This window comes from Tachysurus vachellii, chromosome 22, assembly GCF_030014155.1.
Source record: "Tachysurus vachellii isolate PV-2020 chromosome 22, HZAU_Pvac_v1, whole genome shotgun sequence".
NCBI classification, from domain to species: domain Eukaryota; kingdom Metazoa; phylum Chordata; class Actinopteri; order Siluriformes; family Bagridae; genus Tachysurus; species Tachysurus vachellii.
Window position 1 is genome coordinate 17,392,024 of NC_083481.1, and position 10,000 is coordinate 17,402,023.

A 10,000-nucleotide genomic window follows, 5' to 3' on the forward strand; every position below is an offset into this window, starting at 1 on the left:
AAAAACTCTTTTCTCGCTCTTCGTTTTACCGCTGCGACGTTCCCAATTTCCGTCTTTCTTTTGATCCACGCTTTATCTTCGGTTGTTTTCTTTCTTTCGCTCTCGCTGTGTGTGCGTGTGCGTGCGTGTGTGTGTGTGTGAGAGAGAGAGAGAGAGAGAGAGAGATGAGTTCTGCCATTGTTGCAGTCGCAGTGTTAAAGTGAAAAGCCTCGCTTTGAGAGCTATAAACTGTGTATTGTTCAGTCCTGGGTCAGGCAGCGAGCTCTCTTTTGTTAAAGCTTCGTCGTCGACTCGATCCTTTCAGCCATGTTGCCTTTTACACGTGGCTTCTGTAGCCAGATTTCTGCACACAGCTAACAGCAACAGTTCAGGTCACCTTGAGCGAAAAGCAGATCCGACGAAGAACAGCCTCCTTTTTATAATAATCTAGTAAATCTTTAACACGTATAAAAGCAGGTTGTGTTGTAATATAAGGCAGCTGTGTATCTGTAGCTCCATCATTTAGTCTCGTCATCATATTAGTATTAGCAGCTTGAATATTAACAAAGTTTACCGAGGAATTAAGGAAGTGGTATTTTGGGTTTTAACTCCTTTTGTTAATCATTCAGTAGCACCTTTTTTTTTCTCTCTTACACAAATTATTGTTGCAACTCGTTGCATGAAGTCTACAACACACGTCTCGGTGCAGGTTCAATGACAAAATGAAACTCGAAGGTGTTAACAGCAAAGCTTCGTCCTATCTGTTGTCTGCTCAACTTATCCTTTTCTTTCAGCTGATCTTCTCTTTATTTTAGTCAGAATTGTTTCTCTGTGTGTTTTGATTCTGCACAGTTTTAGACCATGTGTATGATAGTAAGCAATTATTCCTGTGTGTGTGTGTTCGTGTGTGTTTGTGTCTGTGTGTATGTGTGTGTGTCTGTGTGTGTGTGTGTGTCTGTGTGTGTATGTTTGTGTGTGTCTGTGTGTGTGTTTGTGTGTGTATGTGTGTGTGTGTCTGTGTGTATGTTTGTGTGTGTGTGTGTGTGTGTGTGTGTGTATGTGTGTGTGTGCGTGATGCGTGTGTGATGTGTGTGTGATGTGTGTGCGTGTGTGTGTGTATGTGTGTGTGCGTGATGTGTGTGTGATGTGTCTGATGTGTGATGCGTGTGTGATGTGTGTGTGTGTGTGTGTGTGTGTGTGTACAACCCAAATGCGTGTCTCAACCTGAGACTTTTCGTGCCCTACATCTATTCCCTGAATCCTTCCCTAATTCCTTGCTCAGATCCCTTTATTTATTATTGTTGCATCTTGTTTAGCTCTTCTGTTCAGTCAGTGTGTGAAAAGTAAAACCCCCCCCCCCCCCACACACACACACACAAAGGAACTATGTAGATACAAACTGTAATCCTTTACATCCTGTAATCTTACTGTAAGATCTCTCTCTCTCTCTCTCTCTCTCTCTCTCTCTCACACACACACACACACACACACACACACACACACACACACACACACACACACACACACACATACACACAGCTCTGTGTACACAGTAGTCTTAGAGATAGTTATCACACTTAACTTGCACCATCTCCACTGTGTTTGTTTTAGACATTTAGAATAAACACCCTGGGCCTTTGAGACTCATTTGGAATTCAGGAGGTAAGAGTGAGCTCTGCCTTTCCTTCCCTGAACCATCATCAGGCACTGCTCTCTCTCTCTGTGTGTGTGTGTGTGTGTGTGTGTGTGTGTGTGTGTGTGTGGTCAGACAGGATGAATGGATGTAGGCAGTGAGCTTGTGACGTGAGGCTCTGGCTGTGCTGTTGGCCGCAGGCCCTCTAGGCCGGAGCTCCTCTCCTTTCTCAGACCGACGCTCATGCATTTTTCAGCAGACGACCGCTATTTTTAGTGTCCTGCGTTATGTAACCAGCACCTGTCATTTGATCTCTGCATGAGATGAGGGAGGGAGCGAGAGAAAGAGAAAGGGATGGAGGGAGTTAGGGGTTTAAATGTTACTTCTCTGTAGATCCCACAAATCCAACTAACCCTCTACCTCCCACTCAGTTACACATGTACATACTTACTTACATAGGTTTGGCCCTGATGTGTGTGTGTGTGTGTGTGTGTGTGTGTGTAAAATAGTTTAGGGCAGGTCCTGGAAGCCAGATAGACAGATTCACACATCATTTTGAATCCATCACACTTTGTGCTTTATGTAATCAGGCTTTCACTCCCTTCTCTTTTTATTAACTCGTCCTTAACTCAGGGGTTAGAATGTGCCTGAGCATGTTCAGCAGGTGAATCCACTGGCTCGTGTGTGTGTGTGTGCGTGCGTGTGTGTGTGTGTGTGCGTGTCTGTATTTCTTTCTTTATTTTTTTTTGGCTCCCTCCATGAGACATTGAGAGTTCCTAGGAATAGACTTTGCTCGTCACGTGCCAAACTTTTCTATTGTTTTATTTTCCGTAAGTACAGTTCAGCCATCTGACTCACGCTTTGGGTAAATTCAGATTAGGATGTCTGGGAACAGGAAAACTAGAAAGAGAAAAAAAGAAGAAGAAGAAGAAACGAGTTGGGTCAGGATCGTTTACAAGTGGAAAGTTCAGTCTTGTTTTGTTTTGTTTTGTCGATGCAAAATCCAATAAACTCGGCAGATAAAATCAAAACAACACGACGGTCACTTTTTTATTCTTTCCATCACATGCTCCAATTTCAGCCGCATGCGTCACTGAAAACCCAACGTGGCTGAACCTGTAACAGCTCGAGTGACTGATGACATTCACTTACGTGAATAAGACGCGAGAGCGTGTCTGATTGTGATTCTCTTCATTTTATGCAAGAGAATTGTGTTTAGTTCACATTGAGCAGCGTTTGTTGTAGAAGTGGTTTTATCTTTTGGTGTTTTTATTCGAATATTTAAATGCAAAATAAACAAATATTTGTGAGTGTAAAGAGCAGGGTTCAGAGTCTGAAGTTCTGTCTGTGTGTGTGTGTGTGTGTGTGTGTGTGTGTGTGTGCGTGTGTGTGTGAATCCTTCTTTCAGGAACTCTTGAGCCTCATCTGTCTGCGTTGTTGTGGGCAGCCATGTTGGTGTCTCTGGCCATTGTAATTGTGCTGCCGCAGCCTCATGGGATCCGAGCTCTAATCGCGTCCACCATCCTGCGTCTCATCTTCTCTGTGGGCCTCGAACCCACACTGTTCCTGCTGGGGGCGTTCAATGTGAGTGTCACTAAATGTGTGTATGAAACTCTTAAGGATGTGTGCGTGTGCGTGTGGGTGTGTGTGCGTGCGTGTGGGTGGGTGTGCGTGTGTGTGTGTTCGTGCGTGCGTGTGGGTGGGTGTGTGTGTGCGTGCGTGTGTGTGTGTAAAAGTAAAAGTAACCTCTGCATTCTCTGTGCGCACTCTGTGTTGAGCTGAGGTGTGGAGTGCGTCATTAGACTGTTCCTCCCTGTCTTCACACCCTTCTGCTAAAACATAACCTGTCCAGTGAAAAGGCCACCAGTGTTCTCCTGCTGTCTCCCCACACACACACACACACACACACACACACACACACCAGTGTACTCCAGTGATGACATGGCTACAAATACCATTTAACCACATCTCTTCTCTTTGGGCTGAAATCCCAGACTTTTCTGTTCCGTTGTAAATTCAAGATAAATTTTATACGCTGTTATTTTTTATGTTATGATTGTTTTAAGCCTTTATTAAGTGTGTGTTTGTTATGCCACAGTACACTGTTCTGTGATATCCTCATATCTTTTAGAAGAAATGTAAACGAATGTAACGGAGCTGACTGGTTCCATGTTAATATTTTGCACTTAAACTCGACGCTGAAATCGTTTCCTTATTAAATATAGAATCCGTCGGTTTTCGGTAGACATTATATAAATAATTAAAGGGATTTATTTAAACGCGACGCTACAGTATCGCTATATTGTGGTTTGGCGTTATGTTGCGTATCCTGCAGAGTTTTTGAACCCCGATACGACGTTTGTGTCGTATCTCCCACCTAGTGACCAGTCATGTCAACAGAACTCGGTGTTACATAAATGATGTGTTGTGATTTCCACCTCTGTAGCTGAATGTACGATTCAACACTCCGACTCCTGGACGAATAACTTCTACTGATGTGTTAACAGACGCTAAGCTAAGCTAAGCTAAGCTAAGCTGACCTAGCTAAGGGTCTCTGTACAATAACTCTCTCTCTATCTGTCCGTCACTCCTTAGTGTAACTGAAAGTGATTGATCAGCGCACATAACGACCGGCTGAGATGAAGTGGAATATAAACAGTTTAGTCTGCAGGGATTTGCACTGTAGTACACATTGTGTGTGTGTGTGTGTGTGTGTGTGTGTGTGTGTGTGTGGAACACTCTGATCCCTTCAGCCTTTCTTAATTAGGATCTTTTAAATAATTAAAACTAACTGTTCTGTTTTTGCTCAGCAGTCACATTTTTGGTGTGTGCTTGTAAAAGGTGCTCAATAAGGTGATCTTCCTGATGAGTTTTGTGGGAAACCGTGGGACGTTCACTCGGGGTTATAAGGCCATGGTCATGGATGTGGAGTTCCTTTATCACCTCCTCTACCTCATCATCTGCATCCTGGGGGTCTTTGTACATGTCTTCTTCTACAGCCTTCTGGTAAATTCAACACACACTCTCTCTATCTCTATCTCTCTCACTCCCGCTCTCTCTCTCTCTTTTTCCCTCTCTCTCTCTCTCTCTCCCCCCCCCCTCTATCTTTTTCCCTCTCTCTCTCTTTTCCCCCCCCTCTCTCTTTTTCCCTTTCTTTATCTCTCTAATTCCCTCTCTCTCTCTCTCTCTCTCTCTCTCTCTCTCTCTCTCTCTCTCTCACTCCCGCTCTCTCTCTCTCTCTTTTTCCCTCTCTCTATCTCTGTCTCTCTCTCTCTTTCCCTCTCTCTCTCTCTCTTTCCCCCCCCCTCTCTCTTTTTCCCTTTCTTTATCTCTCTAATTCTCTCTCTCTCTCTCTCTCTCTTTTTTCTCTCTCTCTCTCTCTTTTTTCCCTCTCTCTCTCTCTCTCTTTGTCCCTCTCTCTCTCTCTGTCTCTCTCTCTCTCTCTCTCTCTCATTTTTCCCTCTCTCTCTCTCTTTTTCCCTCTCTCTATCTCTGTCTCTCTCTCTCTCTCTCTCTCTCTCTCTTTTTCCCTCTCTCTCTCTCTCTCTCTCTCTCTCTCTCTCTCTCTCTCTCTATCTCTTTTCCCCCCTCTCTCTCTCTTTCCCCCCCTCTCTCTCTTTTTCCCTTTCTTTATCTCTCTCTCTCTCTCTCTCTTTTCCCTCTCTCTCTCTCTCTCTCTCTCTCTCTCTCTCACTCCCGCTCTCTCTCTCTCTCTTTTTCCCTCTCTCTATCTCTGTCTCTCTCTCTCTTTCCCTCTCTCTCTCTTTTTCCCTCTCTCTCTCTCTCTCTCTCTCTCTCTCTCTCTTTTCCCCCTCTCTCTCTCTTTCCCCCCCTCTCTCTCTTTTTCCCTTTCTTTATCTCTCTCTCTCTCTCTCTCTCTCTCTCTCTCTTTTCCCTCTCTCTCTCTCTCTCTCTCTCTCTCTCTCTCTCTCTCTCTCTCTCTCCCGCTCTCTCTCTCTCTCTTTTTCCCTCTCTCTATCTCTGTCTCTCTCTCTCTTTTTCCCTCTCTCTCTCTCTCTTTTTCCCCCTCTCTCTCTCTCTCTCTCTCTTCCCCCCCCTCTCTTTTTCCCTCTCTCTCTCTCTTTTCCCCCCCTCTCTCTCTTTTTCCCTTTCTTTATCTCTCTATTTCCCTCTCTCTCTCTCTCTCTCTCTCTCTCTCTCTCTCTCTGTCTCTCTCTCTCTCTCTCTAAAGCAACACTATACAAACACATATACATGAATACCTGCCCCTACAAATTACACCCACATCATTTCTTCTGTCCAGCTGTTTGATCTGATCTACCGAGAGGAAACCCTGCTGAATGTCATAAAGAGCGTGACGAGGAACGGGCGGTCTATCGTGCTCACCGCCGTGCTCGCGCTCATCCTCGTGTACCTGTTCTCCATCGTCGGCTACATCATCTTCAAGGACGACTTCATTCTGAACGTCGACCGAATCCCGAATAAAACACTCGGTACGGACAGCGAGAGAACACGATTAACTTAATTACTAAAATCAGACCGGTGTGTTTCAGATCGGACGCCATCTCGCACGATCTGTACGTTCATTTTGTTGACAGTAGATGTGTTTGTTTAAGTGTGTTTTGTTTACCGTCGGCTGTTTCGTCGATCAAACAGATCAAACCTCTACTATGACGAGCGACTTCCTGTCAGGTGGAGTTTGTCAGAAAGAAGGTGGTGGTGAGAACTGTTCGGCGGAGGCCACGGTGGAACGTAAGCACGCTCACTTCACAAAGTATTTCATCTCTTTCACCAAAAACCCTATTGTCACTTAGTCACATCCCATAAACGGCGTCGTGAACACGGGAGTTAGACACAAGGGGTCGAAGGTTAATTGTGCCGCAGGAAATCAGGAGGAGTGACTCGAGGAACGACATTTAACGAGCAGGTCACAGGAGCAAAGCTGACCTGGGTTCATTAATCAGACCAGGACTTGCCAGGGTTTGTGTGATCATGTGATCTGACCTGTCTGAACCGGTGCTGCAGCACGTGGATACCACGTGTGTGTGTGTGTGTGTGTGTGTGTGTGTGTGTGTGTGTGTGTGTGTCTCCTGCAGTGTAATTAGATTTATTCTCAGTGTCATGTTTGACCTTTTACTTAGAGCTGCCAGACCTCCTGTCAGCTCGTCTTAGAAATGTAAATAAATGTGATAAAACCTGAGGCACTAAAAAAAGGTTTTTCTTCATCGAGCCACTTAAAATATAAACGAGGACTGCGTGCATGTTGTTGTCTTTCCTTCTCGCTCACTCCCGTCTTTACAGAACAGAAAGGCGATAGCGGCGCACCTTGTCTTTATACGCATGTCTAAATTAGGAGTGTGTGTGTGTGTGTTATATGTTTAAGACCACTTGTGTACTGGTATGCTTGGTATGTACAGGTTCCGACATGCCATTTATACGTGTGTGTGTGTGTGTGTGTTTCGCCGTAGCTGTGTCAGCACTGGTGGTGGAGGATAAGGAGCGAACGTGCGACTCTTTGCTCATGTGTATCGTGACCGTGCTCAGCCACGGCCTCCGTAGCGGCGGAGGAGTCGGGGACGTGTTGCGAAAGCCTTCTAAAGAGGTGCGACACATCAAACGCAGGCCTCCGCCTAATCACACCCTTCACTGCCCTCTACACAAACACTACTGACATATACATTACCTCCTAACCACAGCGCTTTCACAAACATTACCTAGAATAGTGTGTAAAACGTGTCGAATCGCTAAATACGGTGGAGGGCGTGTTCATTTAAACCGTCTTTATTTTAACGATGTGGGGAAATCAGGTTGTTACGGTTGGTTAATAAGCCATTTTGTTTCTTAACACTGCAGTGTTAGTCATCACTGTCATGAGCATTAACAGAGCTACACAGCTCTGTAACAGGCTTTTAGATTAGATTTATACATAAATACCAGTCAAGTGAGTAGATCTTCTGTAAGTCCTTCTGTATAAGATGAGGGACCATGAGGTTGTTATAAACCTAATAGAAGATCCGGTATGTTTTAAGGTGTTTTTTTTTACTCATTTCGAGCTTCACATCGCATCGTTCTGTTTGGAAATAATTTTGCTTCTTTTAAAAAATAAATAAATAAAGAAAAGCTTAATATTAGCGTTCACTTTCCCACCTCTCTTCATTCAGGAGCCTCTGTTTGCAGCCCGAGTGATCTACGATCTGCTTTTCTTCTTCATGGTCATCATCATCGTCCTAAACCTGATCTTCGGTGTGATTATCGACACCTTTGCTGATCTGAGGAGTGAAAAGCAGAAGAAAGAAGAGGTCCTTAAGACCACCTGCTTTATCTGTGGTGAGCAGACGCACATGCGAGGTCCTGCTTTGGTAGAACATTAATGATGAACAGTAAAGTGGAACAGCTTACATCATGAAATGAGCCATAGCCGGGTGAACTTGTGTGTGTGTGTGTGTGTGTGTGAGTGAGAAAGCACTTCTTCAGAATTTCTTGTAAACTTGTGTACATGATGCTATGGGACCGCCGTGAAGCGGATCATTAGACCTTATTAAGCGACTCACCCGAATAGCAGGCGCAGAATGAGCTGTTTTCACTCAAACCTTGTAAACAATGAGACTCTCCTTTCTTCCCAGAAGGTTTAGTCATGGCTGCTACCATGGAGGAGTGTCTTCTCTCACTTGCTCACGCTCACACTCACTTATACACACACACGCTCACACTCACTTATACACACACGCTCACACTCACTCATACACACACACACTCACACTCACTCATACACACACACACTCACACTCACTTATACACACACACGCTCACACTCACTTATACACACACGCTCACACTCACTCATACACACACACACACACACTCACACTCACTTATACACACACGCTCACACTCACTCATACACACACACACACTCACTTATACACACACGCTCACACTCACTCATACACACACACACTCACACTCACTCATACACACACACACTCACACTCACTTATACACACACACGCTCACACTCACTCATACACACACACACACTCACACTCACTCATACACACACACACTCACACTCACTTATACACACACACACACACTCACACTCACTTATACACACACACGCTCACACACACTCACACTCACTTATACACACACACACACACACACACACACACACACACACACTCACTCATACACATACACACACACACTCACTCACACTCACTCATACACACACACACACGCTCACACTCACTCATACACACACACACTCACACTCACTCATACACACACACACACTCACACTCACTTATACACACACACGCTCACACTCACTCATACACACACACATACACACACACACTCACACTCACTTATACACACACACACACACTCACACTCACTTATACACACACACGCTCACACACACTCACACTCACTTATACACACACACGCACACACACACACACACTCACTCATACACATACACACACACACACACACACTCACTCATACACATACACACACACACACACACTGTACACACAAACACATACACACACACACACACTCACTCATACACACACACACATACATACTGTACACACACACACATACACACACACTCACTTATACACACACACACTCACTTACAGTATACACACACACTCACACTCACTCATATACACACACACACTCGCACTCAAACACACTTAGACACACGCACACTTACACACACACACACACTCGCTCATACACACTTAGACACACACACTTACACACACACTCACTTATGCACACTTAGACACACACACTCACTCACTCATACACACTTAGACACACACACACTCATACACACACACACTCACTCATACACACTTACACACTCTCTCACACACACACATGCATACACACACGCACTCACTCATACACACACACACACACTCACTCACTCATACACTCAGACACACACACACTCACACAAACGCACACACTCAGACACACACACACGCTCACAGGCTTCATCATGTTAGAAGTGCACTGGGGGTGTGTGCAGGTCATGGTTTAATGATTTGCCCAAAAGCATGAATCATGAGTGTTATTACTGAAACTACACTTCTCTGGGATTGTACTAAGTTGTTGCCTGGAGGCGTTTCATTATACCAAATATGGTAACAGCACAAAACTTCCTGCTGCATCCGTCAAAACCTTTTATAAGCTTTAGTTCTATGATGGGTTTTTTCCCCAAGTACAGTTTGCCGATGATGCAACCTCACGCCACCGTCCGCTGTCCTTCAGATCAAAAATATCCTTTGTAACGGTCACAAGATCCATCACCCAAACTTACATATGACACACACACACACACACACACACACACACACACACAGCACAAGACTCACTTTAATACTGACTACTTCCTTCCCTTCT

At 44.8% G+C, this 10,000-nt stretch overlaps 1 protein-coding gene and 1 long non-coding RNA gene across 6 annotated transcripts in view; one reads left to right on the top strand and one right to left on the bottom strand.

Annotated features, from left to right (window-relative positions):
* Positions 1-10,000, top strand: part of itpr1b (inositol 1,4,5-trisphosphate receptor, type 1b) — a 121,669-nt gene that overhangs the window by 96,784 nt on the left and 14,885 nt on the right. For all 4 annotated transcript variants that reach the window (XM_060857517.1, XM_060857520.1, XM_060857518.1 and 1 more), the window contains 6 exons: positions 3,021-3,196; positions 4,454-4,618; positions 5,877-6,066; positions 6,230-6,325; positions 7,042-7,175; positions 7,735-7,900. In XM_060857517.1, the coding sequence (XP_060713500.1) occupies positions 3,021-3,196; positions 4,454-4,618; positions 5,877-6,066; positions 6,230-6,325; positions 7,042-7,175; positions 7,735-7,900 (927 nt within the window). The remainder of the gene's footprint in view (positions 1-3,020; positions 3,197-4,453; positions 4,619-5,876; positions 6,067-6,229; positions 6,326-7,041; positions 7,176-7,734; positions 7,901-10,000) is intronic.
* On the bottom strand, positions 1,914-8,319 carry LOC132837732 (uncharacterized). 2 transcript variants are annotated; one of them, XR_009647580.1, is made up of 3 exons: positions 8,125-8,319; positions 7,721-7,842; positions 1,914-1,926 (listed from the first exon to the last, which is right to left on the bottom strand). It is a non-coding gene; the product is annotated as an uncharacterized LOC132837732 (long non-coding RNA). The 2 variants fall into 2 exon arrangements; XR_009647579.1 differs by lacking the exon at positions 1,914-1,926 and adding an exon at positions 3,359-3,489.